General features: G+C 35.0%; 2 protein-coding genes and 1 long non-coding RNA gene across 6 annotated transcripts in view; 1 reads left to right on the forward strand and 2 right to left on the reverse strand.

Moving 5' to 3' along the window:
* Positions 1–20,420, forward strand: part of LOC145734828 (uncharacterized) — a 40,528-nt gene extending 20,108 nt beyond the window's left edge. For all 4 annotated transcript variants that reach the window (XM_081988466.1, XM_081988464.1, XM_081988477.1 and 1 more), the window contains 15 exons: positions 1,683–2,013; positions 2,706–2,758; positions 2,834–3,046; positions 3,627–3,809; positions 4,960–5,097; positions 5,157–5,343; positions 5,386–5,677; positions 5,733–6,278; positions 9,657–10,126; positions 10,187–10,331; positions 12,898–13,294; positions 13,462–13,717; positions 16,842–17,003; positions 17,120–17,385; positions 19,493–20,420. In XM_081988466.1, the coding sequence (XP_081844592.1) occupies positions 1,683–2,013; positions 2,706–2,758; positions 2,834–3,046; positions 3,627–3,809; positions 4,960–5,097; positions 5,157–5,343; positions 5,386–5,677; positions 5,733–6,278; positions 9,657–10,126; positions 10,187–10,331; positions 12,898–13,294; positions 13,462–13,717; positions 16,842–17,003; positions 17,120–17,385; positions 19,493–19,596 (3,743 nt within the window). In that variant the 3' untranslated portion in view covers positions 19,597–20,420. The remainder of the gene's footprint in view (positions 1–1,682; positions 2,014–2,705; positions 2,759–2,833; positions 3,047–3,626; positions 3,810–4,959; positions 5,098–5,156; positions 5,344–5,385; positions 5,678–5,732; positions 6,279–9,656; positions 10,127–10,186; positions 10,332–12,897; positions 13,295–13,461; positions 13,718–16,841; positions 17,004–17,119; positions 17,386–19,492) is intronic.
* Positions 1,612–2,545, reverse strand: LOC145734919 (uncharacterized). The gene is made up of 2 exons (XR_014179552.1): positions 2,408–2,545; positions 1,612–2,050 (listed from the first exon to the last, which is right to left on the reverse strand). It is a non-coding gene; the product is annotated as an uncharacterized LOC145734919 (long non-coding RNA).
* LOC145734911 (uncharacterized) lies at positions 14,483–16,584 on the reverse strand. Its single transcript, XM_081988563.1, has 4 exons — positions 16,272–16,584; positions 16,046–16,217; positions 15,801–15,984; positions 14,483–15,753 (listed from the first exon to the last, which is right to left on the reverse strand). The coding sequence occupies exons 1-4, from the start codon at positions 16,389–16,391 to the stop codon at positions 15,750–15,752; spliced, it is 480 nt and encodes a 159-aa protein (XP_081844689.1). The 5' UTR covers positions 16,392–16,584; the 3' UTR covers positions 14,483–15,749.
* Positions 20,421–20,510: the final 90 nt, after the last annotated feature.

The raw sequence follows: 20,510 nt of genomic DNA on the forward strand, positions 1-20,510 counted from the left end.
TATTCGAAGTATTGACCATTGCTTTCTACACATTTTGACCTCCTTTCTGGCAATTTGTGGATACCACGCCAATAGAAATGTTCGTCTTTTGAAGCGAACCAGTCAGACACCCAATTTTCGACTTCTGCGTAGGAATCGAAGTGCTGCTTTGCCAATGCGTGTCCCATCGATGAAAACAAATGGTAGTCGGAAGGGGCCATGTCTGGTGAATACGGCGGGTGGGGTAGCAGCTCCCAGCCAAGTGCTTTGATTGTTTCCAGAACCGTTTTTGCTTTGTGTGCAGGTGCATTGTCGTGTAACAAAATTACTTTGTCGTGTCTTCTGGCCCATTCTGGTCGTTTTTCGATCAATGCATGGTTCAAATTTAACATTTAACATTTCTGCCATTTGCTTTTGACTCAAAGTATCATCTTCATCCAATATTGCTTGCAGTTCGGCGTCTTCAAACTTTTTTGGTGGTCCTCCACGTTCTTCATTTCTCACATCAAAATCATTATCTCTGAACTGTTGAAACCATCTTTTGCATGTTGCTTCTGATAGAGCATGATCACCATATGCCTCGACAAGCATTCGATGCGACTCTGCAGCACTTTTCTTCAAATGGAAACAAAAAATCAATGCTTTCCGCAAATCATCACTTTCCGGTATAAAATTTGCCATTTTCAACACAATAAAAAATATGATGTTGTTTGTTCAATGACTGGAAGGTTATTGGTTATGTTTGACAGATGTCATACCAACCAAACAGAAAAAAAATTAAGGCCCGTTCACAACGAATAATCCCTACCGACACAATTGTATCCTAACGCTCATTTCATACCGGTACACCTGGTATTTCTGATAGCTGTTAGTCCTGTTAATTTTAGTTCTTGCAAAGTTGTATTTCAAATTGAATGCTTCCGCTTGCCTACGGACATCTGTCAAAATGAGAGTAGATCAGGTTTTACAAAACGGAATTGCCTTTTTGTTTTTTTTTTCTTTCTATTAAGGAAAAAGAAAAAATTGTTATATTTCTGATAGCTGTAAGTCCTGTTAATTTTCTCGTTCTTGCAAAGTTGTATTGCAAATTGAATGCTTCCGCTTGCCTACAGACGTGTTGTGTTCTTTATATTATCAAATTGTACTTTATTGTGTGCAGACGCAGTTACTTATTGACGAAGTTAGTGATTAAAATTAAAGTGAAAAATAGTAAAACTAGGAAGTGAAATGTTGCATTACAAAATATGAAACAAGAAAAACGTGACAATTTTGGAGTGGTAACTAAAAATTATTGTAATACATATACAGTGAACGGCAATACTATGAAATCAATTCGTTAGTAGTAGTTTCGTAAAACTCAAGGAATATTTTTTTATTAAAATTTTTTGTTGCGCATTTTTTATACTAAACTTGACTTTTTCAAAAAGAATGCTTCATATATTATAAAGTTTGTGAATTCCTTGCAAAATTCTGAACATATTTTATAAAACATTGCATATGTCAAAACGTAACTGTTTTCGAGATATTGATGGCTAATTAACCTGATATAAATAATACATAAAATAAATACGTCTTAGCGAATAACTCCCCTAGTTAGCTAGCAAACTCAACTGGGTATAAAGAGTTCCGGTTACTCAATATTTTAAAAATGTATTTGACTTTATCCCTGGATGCACTCTAGCAAATTGAAATCGATACCGCAGGTCCGCCACCGCAACCTAAGCTGTTAGCGTCCAGAAGCTCGCGAAATTCCGAAGAATCCATAAAAATGCCGCCCGCTTACGAATACGATCGTAATGACGGGCGGTCAGCGTCAGCACGGATCGATATGTCGAGGCGGAAAGGTCGCGATATTCGCGAGGCCAAGTTTAAAGACGATCGAGATCGACGTCGCATGTGTCCGGCCTCGTTGCCGCCATATTTAGCCGCGGACGAGGTAGCCAGATACGAAGTTGAGGACAGTCCGTACCAGTACTCGTTGCGATCCAGCCTTAGCGATTTGACAGTCGACGGCAGTGTTGCCGGACCGAAACCGTAAGTTAACTTGGACTTTACTAAATAAGTTTGTTATCTAAAAAAAAAATGGTTATCAAATTACTTTAATAAACAATTTAATCTGGTGATACGACTTGCATAGAAAAACAAATGTTTACATCATTACATAATCAATTCTGTTAAAAAACATAAAAACTATGTACCCATCACCCTGTATATATCTAATATCAAACAGTTGTGACTATTTCAGTAGTTATCAAACAGTAGTTTGGTTATGTTTAAGCTTTATTATCTTTTGGTTGCCTTCTGTGACAAAATAACATGCACAATTTTCCATATGTCAGTAACGGGTTTTACATTAAAACTTTTAAACAAATCACCGATTTCCTAGTGAATCACTGTCGTTCGTTATTAACCTTAATTGTATACTTACACGCGTTCTACCTTTTATGGTCGTTTACCGAGAGAAGGTCGTGTTTTTGTATTATTTTGTACCTAAACAAAGCGAAACCCTGATTTATACCAGCGTTCGAAAGTTGATTGGCAGTTTTAGGGTTTAGGTGTATATTTTATCGGAGTTATCACAACGTTTAATCCCATCATATGATGCTACGTCGATTATTATTTAACAAATAGACAAGTTTAATATTTAGGTAATTATTATCATTTAAAATGTTGTTCTCACTACCGTTTTTTGTTTTTGTCTTCAAAGCTTTGTTTGGTTTTTCTAGATCTGCCAAGGCCGGAAAAGAACTGCAGGCCGGACCTAGTCAAAAACCTTCAGGTATTTTGAAATATCCAGTACTAGTAGTTGTAGCATACTTAGTAAAGAACTGGTCAGGATAGTTTGATGATTTAGGTGGCGCTGTTCTGGAATCTCAACAGCTAGACAGGTCGCGTCGCAGGGAATCTTTTTCGTCTGTGAGCTCGTTAGCTTCTGAAGAGGGTGCTCTTTTGGAAGAATGCATTTTAACTGGCATGCCTACTACTTTAGATAAACAGGAAGAGGAAGCGCTACTAAATGAGTGCATTCAGGCTGGAATGCCAAGTGGTAGCAGTAATATTAGATCGGGTGAGCCAATTGTACTTAAATTAGCTAATATTTTTTATTTAATATTGGTTATACCTATTTTGAAACGTTTAAGTTTATCGGGTAATTTGTGCATAGATTGTATTTTGCAAAATTTTGCTTTGAAAATGATAATTCCCTGAGACCCTGGAGGATTTTACCCAAAGAAGTATTTAATTGAAAGCTTAAAAGGAAAATTTGGCAAAAAAGTAATATTGCACATTTTACGCGATAAAACGTGAAGGACAAGTATATCAAGATTATTTTCTGAAAACACACATCTTTCAACGTTTACTTTACACCTAGTAACAACATAAAAATACTAAACTAAACGTGCTGAATGTAGTGATAATATTGAGATCACCCCAGTAGAGGACAGATTTTCATTTATGGGATTATTTAATGGAAAGTACGTTATACTGATTATTTATTGTTCATATAGAAGAGAATAACTTAAATTTTGAATTGTGTTTAAATTCTGTTTTGTTTAATATCACAGAACTTATTTGAAAAAATCATTTTTTAAAATGTAGGAATTTTTTATGATTCATTTTATTATTAACCTTTACTACTGCTGTTTTAGAATCATCGTTTAAACCAAATACCAGGATATCACCACTTGTCGAGAGACGACCAATCGTTTCCAATATCGATACCAAGTCAAAAAACGTGAATGCTGCGTCTGTTGCCAGGAACACGGCGGTACTACCGCAAGTAAACTCACATCGTCCCGAAACGTCAACAACGGTGGCAGGCGTAGAAGAAGGTAAGATAATAGCAAATGTATACTATTTACCGTTTTCGGTTATTTCCGTACTTACACACGTGTTAGTGGCCACTAATACGTACACCCTGTACGCAAATGTCACAACTTTTGACAAAAGAAATCTAAATGCTCAACAACATATCATCAGGGGCTGTAGGAAAGCGCAAATAAAAAAATCCCGTACTTATTGTTCCTTGCATTTTTTAAAGTGCTTTTGATGGTAGGACGTTAATTGTCTTTATGGTCAATAGTGGCCTAACACAGTGTTTTTGCAGGTGTTAGTGAAAAAAGTAGATTAAAAGGAAATGCCTTTTCTTCTCGATGGGGCATCAAATGCTAATTAATAGATATCATTGTTCTGCAGCATTCTGAAAACCCTACATACTCTATGGCTGGGGGTTGTATAGGCACTTCATTGTCAGTGATGGTTGAAGGATGAAGACGAATTGGTCAAGAAAAATCGTCTAACGGTCAAAAATTACTTTATGTTTCACCTAAACATTATGAATAAATAATAATACCTTGGAAACGGAGTAGGTTCTAGTGTTCAAAACAACCTGAGGGCATATTATATTCGGGCATTATCATAACGCTCTGAAACCGTTTTTAATATTAGCAATGGAATTTTTATACTTTCATACCATAAAAACTTCGTATCCCCTATCCTAGGATGCTCGTGACTTTTTAGGTAATAAACACTATCGTTAGCTTTTGCTGCTTTTTCTTTTATATTTTCTAAAATTTCGTCTAGTTTTTGCCATTTTGATTGGCTGTTCGGCCTTCAGGACCTTATGTTCTCTCTAACGCCCTTGGTACATAAATAGCTATTCCAAAAAAGAACTTGTCCAAAACCAAAGCTCAAACTGACAGCTCCTTTAATATTTCTGACAGAATTACACACAACAAATACATTTATAAACCCAATGAGAGGCGTAGAAGAAAATTATTTCTGATTATTATCATTTTTATGCCATACTGACCAACATGGATTGGTATCATTGATGTTTTGCTATACTATGTACCAAAGAAATCTAAACACAGATTGAATGATATTTCCTGCTCTTCGGTGCATACAACAGTTTAAGATAGAATTCTATATTTCTTCTTAAACCTACTTATACTTAGTTGAAATTATAATTGGTCATTGTAGGACCCGCACAACAAAAACGGAACGTCATAGCAGAGAGTCCCGTCAGCCTAGGCCAATGGGACCCGCGAGTGCGGGCGAGAACAGGGACAGACACTCTGCAGGACAGATTGTCGCTTTCAGGCGAGACTTGCTCTCCCGGTACGTTTCTACTTTATTCGCGTCTTTTCGAATTAAAATTTATATGAAAATGACTGCAGATCAAACGAGGAATGGATCTAGCGAATCAGGCAATCAGTTTTTGGAGGGCAGCTTCGAAGGCGACTTTACTTATTCGAATTCGGACAATTGCGCCGGTCTGGCGTTTACCAAGAGCTGTGAGGAGTCGGGCAATTTAGCCGATAATCGGATGCTTGATCCCGATGCTATGATCGAGTCGCTTGACAGGTATTTTTAATGTCAATACTGAAAATTATTATAAAATAATAGAAATGAAAATCAAAGGTTTACCGCCGAGTTAGTAAGTAAGGCCAGTCATTTGAATAAGGATAAGTCCAAGCTGTCTAATAACGACGACAATAGTTGGACTGAAATGGACACTTCTCGGAACGAGATTACTTTTCCCACGATTTCGGGAAGCAGTCCAAACGTAGTCACTTTTGAGGATGACAGTGTGAGAGAAGACGTTGTGGACAGACCTAGTGACGATTTTTCTTCTATTAACACCACCACTATGACCGAGAGCACGCTGATTGCTATCGAAGCTACTAAAATAGCAACGGTAAGCTTTTTGAAGAAAGATTTTAAAGAAAGACACTTTTTAAAGTTTCCTTTAGGTGTTAAGACAAGAAGCTGAAATGACGCACAGCTGCAGCAGTGTTAGATCTCTAAACTTGGATTCGGTACGTCCACCGTCTCAGTTAAACTCTCTGACAAATAGCGCGATAGCAACGGACAAGTGTCCCCCAAAAAGCCCTAAACTGGCGACCAGGAAACGAACTCTACTTGTCAAACGAGCTCTTAGTAATTCATTAAATCGCGCCTCGAGTCGGGACAGCTTGGAAAACAACAGCATGGAAATGTCCGACTGTTTAGAGGCAGACAATAGTATTGGCAGCGTTGCCAGTTTGCCGCGCGAAGATTTCAGAAACGGACGCGACAATGGGCCACACCCGATTTTCAACGTCAAACAGCCCTTCGTCAGTTCGGGTTTGAACAGTTTGACGGCTGATTTGGAGATGGTTAATCCCCCGTCGATTTTCAACGATATCACAGACATGTGCAATTCGTTGGCTGATGTTCCTACCGAAGTTATCGTGACGGACACTGCCGCGTTTGAGGATTGTCTAACGCATGTGGTCGATGTCGACAACACCCTACAGGTAAGTGCAATCAATTCATTTTAAATCAAAACCGAAACGTCGGAATTGAAAACAAAATGTACAAGAAGATAGTACTTAAAAAGTTGTTCTAGCAGTGTTTAAGTTAAATTTGGAATTGTTTAAAAATCAAGATAATACAGCACTTTTTTGAAAATGCGCGGTTTTTCGGAAAATAACTCAAACTCCAAATAAAAATGTATTGTTGTTAAAACGGTGTAGGATTGCCCATTAAATTCTATAAACATTCCTTATTAATCTTTGCATTAGCTTGTACCTGAAGCAAGATTCCTATACAGAGTGGCCCAACTCACACGCTAAATTTCTCGGTCTCTGTACATTTCAGAGAAAAAAGATCATTAATTAAGAAAAGGCTTTCAATGATAATTTACTTATGATATTACCTAATTGCTTACTGTTCTCGCGGAGTGAGTTTACCCGTGCGTCACGAAGGCTACGTCATTTATAATCATATGAATCAAATCAAGTTTTCGTCAACAAACCTGTTGTGTTCGTATTATAGAAAAGGGCGCGTCTAAAGCTTCGTCACGTTTAAAATTTTGCGTGTATTGTCAGTCAGAAAGTAGAGATCTTTGGCTGCAAATTTGCACTAAAACAACCTTATACCAAAGCAAATCAAAAATATCTTGACCGAAATAACATTTTTTATATATGAGAAGTCTCCGTTTGGATTCAAGAATTCCGTCTAAATTTGAAACCTAATTTATTTACCAAAATTCGCAAAGATGTATCACCAATATGTAGTATTTCTTTAACTTTAAGCTCTTGATTTAGGTTCTGGATGGTTACATGTTTCTCTAAAATAAATTCAACAAATTAAAAATTCAATAAGACATTCTGAGTGATGCTGTAGTATCTCATATCTCATTTTCAGGTTGCAATCCACTTATTTTACTTTAAATCCGCTGGAAAACATTTTAGACGCTTATTTTATTTTTTCTATGACTTTATTATTAATGTTTCAAGAAATTTTTATGAAAAATCTATAATGCAACCCAAAAATCTCAGTCTCTGGAAACAATGAAATGTTAATAGATGTTTCTTACAAAAGTAGATATATTTTACTATTATTAACATACTATCGTTGTACATATCATATAATGTATTTCGAACATCCATTTTAATGCTTTCAGATAAATCAGTGGTCTTGGCCCGTCGATAACATTTCGATTTACGTTTTCTAGGTGAGGAAATCATAAGATTACTTGCTTGCTTTTTCCGAATCGAATAAACAGTTTTGCGGGAAATTTTCAAAGCAGCTGCGACCTTCTAGTATCAAAAAAAATACATCAGTAAGAATATGTAAAGTCTTAAAATTTCTTATTTTCTTCCTGAACAGATGATAAAGCTTCTAAAGGTCCTCCATTGGTTTTTTCCAATTCAAAATATTCACAAAGGTTAAGAATTAACTGCTGGGCTTGTCTGTGGAGAATTTTTCCAGGCATTTTCTAAAAAAATACTGTAATAGTAAGTAATGCCGAATTTACGAAAAACCAAATGACTAAATAAAAACCATAATAGACACTCCCACTTATTTTTCAAAACAGGTTAGTAATTGTGCCAATTTTGGTTAGATCGTGACAGCCGACATAAAAAAAATAAAAATATTAATAATAATATTATGAAAGTACTTACAGAATGTTAAAAGCGTAGAAACAATAGCTTTTAAAAAAACTGTGGTGGTGAGGTAAATAGAAAACTTAACAACACAAAGAAACGGAAAATAATTAATAGTAAACAAATCAAATAAATTTCGATGGTTGTCAAACTGACAATGACTGAAATAGAAGCGTTAATCAGTAAATGTTTTTTTTGGAAGACATTCACTTAGATATTTACCCTTTCTGAAAGTGAACATTAGACAAGGATAAAGTCAATAATGCATGTCTACTTCTAAATCACAGGGGGATGACCAATGAATAAAAAAAATGTAAACATAGCAGGAAGGAGCAATAGCAATCAAAGAGGGGGACAGAAATAAGGGGGAGGCGGGGGGAGTAATATGGCGGCCGTCAACTTCCGGTTGGCACTATCAGATCTAAATTTAATCTTGTCCACTGTACAACTTAATTTAAATTTGCAAAACTCAACTGTTAAAGAACCACAAACAAACAAAACAAACTAACACTATACTACAACAAATACAAACAACAAATTTTTGCGGGTTTGAAACTCCAAACTTTCAATGACTGCGTCAATTCAACTGCGCAGTAGGCGAATGCGCAATCAACTTCCGTCCCCCTCGCTTAATGCACAAACGGGTTATAATTTGTATTATTGTTACCTCCTGATACTTGTTCTTTTTACTCATTGGGGATGACTCACGGGTAAACTCAGTCCGCGATAACAGTATGTAATTACCTTACAGGGTGAAGCAAAAACGTACTTTTTGACATTTTTCAATTGAATGTTCTGTATTTTCTTGGAAATTTAGTTACCTCATTAAATGCCCAATCAACAGTGTATAACACTGTTTTTCTAATTTCAATACTTTGCAAGAAAGTCACAAAAGCACTATTGCATATTTAATATTACTGGTTTTTTTTATTCTCTTGTTTGCTTAATCAACAACCAATAAAACGTAATTATTATGTCACTGTCACTCTTTTCGTCAAAAACTTTCAAGTGAATATGTAGTTACAACATACCAGTAATATTGAATATACAATAATGCTATTGTGGTTTTCTCGCAGAAAGTATTGAAATTAGAAAAAAAAAGTGTTATACATTGTATTGGGTATTTAAGGAGGCTCTAAACCTCCAAGAAAATACAGGACGTTCCATTGGAAAAAAGAAGTTTATGTCAAAAGTACGTTTATGCTTCACCCTGTGTATACAGGTGTGGTAAATCCAAAAGCAACCGTAGGAAAACCGTGTAACGGACAGAGAAACGTGGTTAATTGCATGCGCGGGAAGAAGACAGAAAACGAAAAAAATATCAAGTAGGCCATATTTTTAGCGCGCTGTTGCCAAACGCCGTAGGTTTCCAATACCCTCGACAAACTTAAATTTTGTTGTTGGATTATTCCTAAATATGTTATAAAAGTAAATGGAATGTTCTGATAACAAAGTTATCTAAATAATTATAAGTCAGTTTGACAACACTGATGCAAAATTATGCCCTACCCCTAAGTTTGTCGAGGGCATTGGATACTTACGGCGTTTGGCAACAGCGCGCTAAAAATACGGCCTACTTGATATTTTTTTCGTTTTCTGTCTTCCTCCCGCGCATGCAAATTGTCATTGAAAGTCTCTTTCTAAATAATGAATGGAGAAAATTAGCGTCTAAATAGAGTTGGGACAAGATAATTGTTTTTCTCTATCTCTTAATTCATTTAGTTCTCTTTTTTCTCGTATCAGGTCGACACTAGTGAATTTAGTGACGCGAACAGTGTCACTCCGATACAAACGGACATTAGCAGCGCAGAAAACAGCCCGAAAAAACTGAGCAAATCATCGAACAAAAACATGATGAGCAAACAGCGCAGAAACGTAGCTAGAGACAGATACAAAACTTATGTGGTGGCCGCGGAGAAAGTCATGCAAGAATCCATCGAGCTGGAGAGTAAAGAGCGTGAATCGGAAGACGACGCTGAATCTCCAACTGAAGGCTACACGACGGCCAATGGTGATCGATCTGAAGCGATTGAATCGACCGCTGACGGTACACTTACCTATACAGTGAAGTCGAGGAAAGAACGCCAATCAGACAGTAAGGTAGTCGAGAGAAAAGTGGCGGAAACTACGAGTTCTGGATCTCCTAGTCCGACTAGGACCAAGCTGAGTATTAGGCGGAATTTCATACAGAAACGCTTAGAGAATCGAGAGAGGTATGTTTGACTGTTATACTGTGATATTATTCATTTTACAATACAAATTTCTGATTTCAGATTTAAAACACAAACGTTATATGACAGCACTTTTGGATCTCCCGAATTGCTTTCAGCATCTCCACCAACCAGTGATATCCACTCATTAGTAGAAAAGGAGGCGAATCTAGTCTTGAAAACTATCAGAGACAGTAAATTACTGCATGTAAGTATTATAATGGTCAAATATTACAAATAATAATAATGTACTTTATTTAGCGCTTGCTATATACAAAAACCATTCACAAAATATATATAAAAAAATAATTTAAGAAAAATTATAAATATGTGTACACATTCGATTAAAACTTACTTGTTTAAAAGCATCTAGGATTTCACATTTCTTAATATTCAGGGGCAACAAATTAAAATCATACAATCCTCTATTTAAAACAGTGTTAAGCATTTGATCGGTGTTGCATCTATCAGGCAATATAAAATCGAGACATTGACGAGTATTATAACTATGTACATTTTTAAAAATGTTCGTTCTATCACATATATATAGGATATTTTTTCTTTTTTGTGGTTAGTTAGCCAGCTTTTAATCAGAGACGTACATGTTATAATATCAGAAGTATCAGCAATATACAAATTTACATTTTTATCATCAGATGTCAGTCTCGTTTTTGGTTTCTTCAAGAATTTCAGTTTCTAAAGGGTGACCAGAAACTAAATTTTCAGAAAAACATATAAATATACGTTCCGTTTTATCAAAAAGTGAAAAGTGTGTTACGACCAGTGTTGCCAAGTCAAAATATTTAATGGCGGCAGAATAAGCAGTCAAAAAGCGGTAGATAAAGTGACAGATATCACGTGGTTTTAAAGGATATTTTAGATAGGCAGTCACGTGACCATTGTGAAAATCATAAATCTCAAAAACACTCTTTATATCGAATACTGCAAGAAAACTTTTTTAAGCCCTGATTTTTGCAACTTTTGAGCACAGTTTGACAATTTTGACGTTAGTAGCAGTTGTCACGTGATTGTATAGAACACTATTTAGCTAGACGATGAAGTGACAATTATCAAAATAACTGTCATAAATCTCAAAAACACGTTTTATATCAAATACTGCAAGAAAATTCTAAACCCTGATTTTTACAACTTTTGAGCACAGTTTGACAGTTTTGACGGTAGTGGCAGTTGTCACGTGATTGTAAAACACTATCTAGCTAGACGATCACGTGATAATTGTCAAAATAACTGTCATAATTCTCAGAAACACGTTTTGTATAAAATACTGCAAGAATACGTTTCCAAACCCTTTTTTGCAACTTCTGAGCATAGTTTGACAATTTTGACGTTAGTGGCAGTTGCCACGTGATTGTAGAACACTATTTAGCTAGACGATCACGTGACAATCGTCAAAATAATTGTCATAAATCTCAAAAACACGTTTTGTATCAAATACTGCAAGAAAACGTTTCTAAATCCTGATTTTCGGAACTTTAGAGCATAGTTTGACAGTTTTGACGTTAGTGGCAGTTGTCACGTGATTGTAGAACACTATTTAGCTAGACGGTCACGGGACAAATGTAAAAATAACTATCAAAAATCTCAAAAACACGTTTTATATCAAATAGTACAAGAAAACGTTTCTAAACCCTGATTTTTGCAACTTTAGAGCATACTTTGACAATTTTGACGCTAGTGGCAGTTGTCACGTGATTGTAGAACACTATTTACCTAGACGGTGACGTGACAATTATCAAAATAACTGTCATAAATCTCAAAAACACGTTTTATATCAAATACTGCAAAAAAATTCTAAACCCTGATTTTTACAACTTTTGAGCACAGTTTGACAGTTTTGACGTTAGTGACAGTTGTCACGTGATTTTAGACACTATTTACCTAGATGCTAACGTGACAATTGTCAAAATAACAGTAATAAATCTCAAAAACTCGTTTTATATCAAATACTGCAAAAAAATGTTTCTAAACCCTGATTTTCGGAACTTTAGAGCATAGTTTGACAGTTTTGACGTTAGTGGCAGTTGGCACGTGATTGTAGAACACTATTTAGCTAGACGGTCACGGGACAATTGTCAAAATAACTATCAAAAATCTCAAAAACACGTTTTATATCAAATAGTACAAGAAAACGTTTCTAAACCCTGATTTTTGAAACTTTAGAGCATAGTTTGACAGTATTGACGTTAGTGACAGTTGTCACGTGATTTTAGAACACTATTTAGCTAGACGGTCACGTGACAATCGGCAAAATAATTGTCATAAATCTCTAAAACATAAACGCTAAATAAAATCTTTTGTTTGACGGATAAAATCTTTAAAACGTTAAACATTGTGGCAACAGGAGTATAACGGTTAAATTTTAAAATGGATCTCATCGCCCTATTTTGTACAATTTGTATTTGATTTACTTTGTATGACGGTAAACCATACAACAGTGTAGAGCAAAACTCTAGGTGGGGAGCAGCTATGCTGTTATACAATATGAACCTGGTTTCCATGGACAGTTGTTTTCCAATTCTTGCAATAAAACTCACTTTTTTTGCAAATTTCCTAGTTATATAATCAGCATGCTATGCTTTAAGAAATTTAAGTTTGAGTCCAAAATAACTCCTAAGTATTTAATCTGATCTTCGTAAATAACTTGATTGCTGTCGATAATTATATTTAGGTCTTGGATATTAATTTCGTGTAGGCGAGAAACCTGAAACTGAGTTGACTTTTTACGAAGGTTGAATTTATATTTTCTTTTGTAGGATGAAATGTTGGATAGTGAAACGCTAAGTTTGGTATCGAACGACGAAGATTCCGAACAAATCGGAATTGTCAAAAAATTAGATTCAGTCCGATCTGGTCCGATTGAGACGCTGAGTCCGTTGTGCACTCCGCCCATTGAATGGCAAGAACCGGAATCGGAAAGCAACGAGGAGCACTCGGACGAAGAAAAACCGGTCACAAAACCGAAAATTGTGAAACCCACCGAGACCACAGAACGGGAGGTTGAAGAAGAACCGAAAGGCGTACGAGGCCGACGAAAACCGTTGTACTCCAAGACAGGTCTGAGTAATAGAGTAACTCCAAAGACTATTAAACCCGCTAAAACGATGGCACCTTCTAACCTTGTGAAAAATGTGTCTTCTACTTTTAAATCAGGTAAGTAACTCATTTAGTTTTTATTGCTTGTTTCGTTATAAAATTGCATTTCCAAATGTCACTATACACAAATAAACCGATTTAATTCCATAAACACATCTTGAAAAGAGAAAACAATTTTGTTGTAACTCTTTGCAAGTTACTGTAGAAGTTGTATTGTAATTTAGGAGCTGCATTGAAAAATGTCATTGAAACGAAGCCAAAAGTTACAACACCAGGTAGGCCTCCCGTGTCCAGTCAAGTAAAGTCGAGCGGCTACGGATTATCCAGGAACAGTCCAGGAGCAAACAACACGAAAACTGGGGCTACAAGCAGAAACAGCAGCGCCAGTAGCAGTCCTAAGCATGCGGCGTCTAGCACGCCACCTTTGGAAAGACAGGGGACCTTTACCAAGGACGATACGCCAACTAAACAATCGCCAAGGTAAGTTTTTATTTCGTTAAGTTAGTTAGCTAAAGTTAGATTAAGTATAGATGGAATTTTACCTTTTGAGAATGATGTTATCTTTTTACATGTTTGTACATGTAATTGAAGACATTTTAGATGCGTAACATTTTGACAATATCTAAAATGTCACTATGACAGTCCCGAAAGTATAAGCCGCATTCGTTTTCAAGCTCCATGGAGCTAGTAGAGCGTTTTTTACGTTTAATTTGGCAAAACCATAATTTGACCAATTGTCAAACTACGTCATTGTGACGTCAAAAAAGCTCTGCACGCTCCATGGAGCGTACAAATGAATGCGGCCATAATCTGCTGGGTTGGCTGTTTGTCAACTTACGACCATAGCAGTGTTAAGATTGTTCACTTTACTACACACTTCTAGGCAATTATGGCATCATAGCAACAGTTTTTCAACTTTTTGGTACTAAATTCGAAAACGCCATCTTAGACAAATGTTGTTAAACTATTTTTAGTAAAAAAGCAGTATATGGTCGAGGGCATTAATGAGAGCGATGCACGTCATTGACGTTTAACGCGCCACGTTGCCAGATGTTTAGTTTCTTCATTAAAACCTGAACTTTACATAAATTTTGTTTTTATTTACTTCATATACATATAGAAGTTGAGGCAGTTTTTTAACAGATAATTTTGAATAACATTATAAGTCAATATTCAGGTTTATTTCCTAATCCTTTTGAAAATTGCTAAAACTATCTTGTGCTTCTAAAAGCAAAATCAAAAAAATTATTTAAATTTAATATTTTAATTAAAAGTTATTATCTTAGAACTAACAATTATTATACTACTTATAATTAGTTTAAAAATCTGCATAATTGCAAATAAGTAATAATTACATAAATATTTTAACTTGAATGTGCAATATAGCAATGTTAACAAGCAGATCTAATATCTAATTATTTTAGTTTAAAGTGCGTCTCTCTTTATGGAATCAGTGTCATCTCAAAAAAATTCCGTTTATGGTTTTCCTTCCTTGTAATAGGTCAAAGCAGTGTCTCAGGTCCATTTTTAAACAATAACAGTTATGTAGATGTAAGTAACAAAAAAATCTGTTCTTTTTGCTTACGTAATTTTAACTCTTACATTTTTAAAATACAATTTACTTAATAACCTAAAATTAGAAATGTTACATTAATCTGAAAAATTATCCTCACTGCTTGAATCATCCTGTTGGTCATCTACACATACAGGTGTGGTAAATCCAAAACCGACCATAGGAAAACCGTGTGACTGACAGAGAAACGTAGATAATTGCATGCGCGGGACAAAGACAGAAAACGAAAAAAATATCAAGTAGGCCATATTTTCAGCGCGCTGTTGTCAAAATCTAGCACCGTCGACAAAATTAATTTTGTTCTTGGATTATTCCATGGAAAACATTATAAATCTAGATCTCCATCTTAAATAGGAGGCCATGAAGACACAAAATTTGACATTTGATTAAAAGCTGTTTCAAATATTCAAAATAATTCATTTCTAGTCCTAATAATTCATTTTTAAAGACATCTGGGTTAAAGTTGACGTTCTCACTTCTTAACCATTCCTGTATACTTGCTTTATTCCAACTGCTGTTTGGATTTTTTTTGATTAATTGATTGTGGTAGGGTGCATTATCCAAAACAATAGCGAAGGCTGGGTTAAACTTGGCATCAATCGTTCTTGAAACCATTTTAGAAAATTTTCCTGGTTCATCTCACCATGATAATCCCCAGACTGACTCTTTGAAGCAAATATGAGCTTAGCACCCGGAATAAATCCATTTTCATTACCCGCATGAAGAATAATGAATCTAAATATTCCAGTAGCATTAGTTTCAACATCTAATACATAAATCATAATTTCCAAATGGGATTCTGACAAAAAGCATCAAGATTAGTATCATGCAAAATTAAAAACAAAAAGATAAGCATTTTCTACAAAAATATAGTTAAATTTTGACTTGCTTTCATCCTGCCAGGAATAGCCTGGGGTCCCATTTTGGAATATCCATGTCTCATCTGTAAAAACAAATTGATAGAGATTTTGTTACTTTATTTCTACATACCTGCGTAAGAATTGAATTCTTTTAAAAGCTATATCAGGAAGTTTCATTAATCCTCTTCGGGGGCAATCTCTTAACCACTTAAACCCAATTTTATGAAGCACTTTACACAATGATTTTAATCCGCCAACAAAAATTTCTTTACTCCTTAACTTTTCATAAATACTTTCCATGGTTATGTGTTTTTCTACGAAAAAGTGTTACCAAAACATTAATGAACCGGACATAAAATAAACAAAACAACTTACTTTGTTCATACATCTCATATATGGAGTTGCGAATAGCTGCAACATCAATATTGGCAATGTCCGTAATAGACTTTGGCCTACCTGGACTTTTCTTTGGTGAACTTAACGGAATGCCTTTCTGTGATATAGCACTTACTGTAGAAACACCAAGCCCAAGTGCTTCAGCTACACGCTAAAAATACTGTTGGTAAACAAAAATACTCTATTGCAATAATTTTAGTTTTACTTCTCTCACAGCAGCCAAAGGGATAAAGGGACCTCCGTGATCTCGTTCACGTTCAAAAAATGATAATAAAGCAGCGACAAGCTGCTGGCTTTGTTTATTTAAAGCCATGTTTATTAACATACAACACTCACTCTTAAACACCAAAATAATAAGTAATATTAATATGTACACAGACACACACTAACGAACTAAATAACTATTAACTACTGCAATAAATAATGCCAATTAACCGTAAAAACACTTGAATAATATGCGATATATCCACAAAATTCTCAAGTTGTTAAAATTAGTTCATCAAATCATTGTGCAAGTCATCAACAACAAAAACAAAAACAGCAAACGGTCAAGCAATCTGGCAACAACGCACACAAATCGTTGAACGCCGAGATCGAGAAGGTCACGTTTGTGTCAGAATTGCGTTCAGTTAATAAGCGCGTGTTAGAAAGAGAGCGCTACAGGTCGCAACTAATCGCTAAGAAATACGAATGCATTTTCAAAACGTCAAACTCACTGATGACGTGCTTTAGTGCCCTCGACCATACATTAAATTTGTTTTTGTTTTGTATTAAGCAGGACTCCTGCGGCTACATCCAAAATACCGTCATTCGCTCGTCAAATCGGTCGACCAGTCTCGACCAAAATTCCAACTCCTCCAGCTAGTGCCAAGGTAAACGGTACCGCAAAAGCTTTGAGCGCTGACCGAACTGGCAGGAACCTTCGTACTTACAACAGGTACATACATAGTTATGTTATCTTTAAAGTATATACACATTACAATTTAATTTAAAAAAAAAGTACATAACAAACAACGTTTTACGCTGAATAATCATATTCTGAAACAAACTTAGATCAACCAGTGCAGATAGCAGGGAACCTGCTAAGAAAATTCAACCGTCCTCATCCACTCAGAGTCTGAAAAACGAATCTAGAACGCCACCAAACGGCGCCTTGAGGAAAGCCACAGGAATACCGAGCCCGGCCCGACGGTCTAACAATAACGTCATCAGTCCTCCAGCAGTGCCCCCAGCTGGCGCTAAGAAGCAAGTTACAAGTAAAATTGCCAGTTTGTGGAAGCGCGTCGAAGAGTCTAAAGCAAAACAGTTACCCGGACAAGGTAAAAATCTTTTTTCGCCGATTGTCAGTAAACCTGTCGTTTTAGTGCCTAACTACAGGCTGTAATGTAATATAAATATGACATCGTTTACGCAACATAAAATTTAACATTTATTAAGAAAAAACACCAAACACTAACATTTTTGGAGTCAAACATTCAAAAGTATATATAATTATTTATAAACATTAACAGTAAAATGAGGACATCCTTCTATTATTATTGATTTGTCGTTCATTTCGTTAGAACTATTTTTCAAATACACCGATGAACTAGAAGTTTCATCTTTTCTCTTCCCACTGTCACTGCAGGTGGGAATATTCGCTAGAATTTTTTCACTAATCACACTTTTGCTTTCGACTTCCATCCTCCATGTGATGTCAGCTCCAGAATTAACAAGCCAAGTAGCAGACATCCTTCTAAAGCAATGTCCAGTGTACTTCTAAGCATTTGGTAGTTTTAAATAAGTTGCTATCTCTTGTGGCATAGCACCAAATTTATGAATTCCAATAACTTGTTTTAATGCTGTACCCCTCCAATATCTGAAGAAAAATCTTCGGCTTTCAAATCCAGAAGGACGATAAGAAGCATATTTTCTATACATGTTCAGGTGTTCTGATACCACAAAAGATCTCGGTCTCTTCGTTTTGGTAGCAGGAAGGGAAACTAATAGCTTATTGCCCATATCTTCAATATCATCTAATTGTATTCGCACAAGTTCGTCACTTCTACATCCTCCGGCAATCGCAAGAACCGCCGCAACCTAGACAAAAATACTTGGTTATTCACTTATTCGATCCAAAGTTCTGAAACTTACTTTGGTTGATAAATAATTGGCATCTGGAGCTTCCGATAAAAATTTAATAACTTCTTCCTTCTCAAACACCTTAGATTTTTTGGGTTGGTATCCATCTTTCTGCCTTTTTAAAAAAGCCCTTAGTTTCAAATACTTTACCAAATCTACATTATGATGAGTGCTTAAGGTGGAAAAATCAAAAATCACTGATTTTTTTAAAAAAAACATGATTTTTTTGATTTTTTTTTAATTCTTCATTTTCTACTTTCTAAAATCTACTTCCACGTATATTTACCGAATTTCTGAAGAATTAAAATCACTGTGAACATGGTTTTGTTGCTGCAACATATTTTTTTAAGTTTTTTTATTTAGACATTTAAAACTGAATTAAATAACAAAAAATTATCTAATTCAAACCAAAGAATGACATTGCCAAATAGCTTACTGAAAAAACTAAAATAGGAATGTGTAAGTCATTTTCCTTGTTTTATAAGTTTAATACTTTATACGGAATTTTAAGTGAAAATTTTTGACGTATGGTTGTCATTTACGCGAAAACAATGTACGATAGATGTGCTATGCATTTAACCACACTTTTTTATAATAAAAGGAAAATCTAAAAATGCAATAATATACAAGGTGTTTAATTTAAAAATCATAACTTTTATACTTTCAGAGATTTTAAGACTCCCTGTATAAAATAAAAATTATTTTAAAAGTGGCAATAATATTTTCCCATTCAGCAAAAAAAGTAAAACTTTTTAAAAGTCTCATATTTTGGCCACAATCTTCTGTGTGGAATAATGTGAATTACCCTTACATAACTTTTGTTTCTAACATTGCAAATTATCTGACAATCATAGTATTCTAAAAAGAAAGTACAGAGTACAGGATACAATGCCAATGTAGGTTTTTTACATGTAGTTACAAATTTAAATATCATACTAAATAAAACAAACACGTATTCGCTTTTCATTTAAAACACTCAATTATTTTAAGTGATTAAAAATACGAGGATTGCCGAACGTCTGGGTCCAAATCGGTAAAAATAAAAAAATGTTGTATAAAAATCGGTTGTTTATTGCGTAAAATCAGGAAATTTGATTTTTCTGCTCATTTTTAAAAATATTATTTTTGATTTAAATCATGATTTTTATTTAAAAAAATCAGGTGATTTAAATCAGCCCAACCCTGCAATGTAGAAGACTTTAGTTTTTGAGACAGAACTATTTTGACATTTTGGTTAAGACGAGTTTTCTATTTTTTTGCTGGTTTTGATTTCCGTCTCTATTTTCTGTTTATTCTTCTTTGCAGATAAACGTGTTTGGATCCAAAACGAACCACCCAACACGTCTAAACTAATAAGGAGTGACACTTTCGAAGGCAAAATTACAGATTTGCCAGTTAATCAAGCGTAGTGAGACTATATTCGGTTGTCTATACCATATTTGCTTAGGTTTGTTTTAAGTTTTTGCCAAAGCTCTGGTTCCATTTATTTGCAAACTAGGTTAAGTGTAGTAAATTACGCGGGCGTGCTCTATTAGTTTCGTTTTTTCGCTTCTGAACCGCCTAATTTGATTCATCGTTCTAGTCTTCGTAAATGTAGCCGAGGTGAGTGTTTGAGGGAGATTAAAGCTTTTGTACCAAACTGGATAACTGTAACCTTAAACGTCTCAGATGTGTCCTATTTTCGATTTTATTTTAAATAAACGACACTGACATGTTGATTTAAATCAACAAGTGTCATTGATAAGAAGATCTGCTCGATTAATTAGATCGCGAACAAAATTAATAAGCGGCAGATTGTCTTGGAAGTTGTGTTGCGTCCGAAATGTAAAGTAATTATCACGAGTCGGTTTAGAACAGTAAATCCACATTAAAAAGGCTTACTCCCCAAAACCGCTTTAATTATATTTTATATAAGACTGTAATAGCTTATGTTTTATATAGGTTATTTTGTTTTCGTGATATTACCCAATTACCGTTTTAAATGTGGCTGCTAATTATAGTTTAGGTTAGTGTACCCGTGTAAATAGTCAAGAGATATTTTAGTGAAATTACCAAATATACATATTATAGTAATTTTATAACGTTTGATCATAGGTAGATGTTGATAAAATGTAAACAATATGTATTTGTTACTTTTCTTCCAAATCCGAATCTGTTTGTACTTTCGGAATGCCCCCACCCTCACTCAGAGGGGATAAAAATATAAATAAATACAAATTTTTGGCCATTGTAATCACTGTTTTATTTTATTCTTCCTCGTTCATTCAAATCAACTAAATCAGGTAAGATTAATTGTACTGAAATCCCTAAAATACTTGTATTT

Source organism: Ips typographus, linkage group LG1, assembly GCF_016097725.1.
Source record: "Ips typographus isolate SLU linkage group LG1, UJ_Ityp_2.0, whole genome shotgun sequence".
Classification (NCBI taxonomy): Eukaryota; Metazoa; Arthropoda; class Insecta; order Coleoptera; family Curculionidae; genus Ips; species Ips typographus.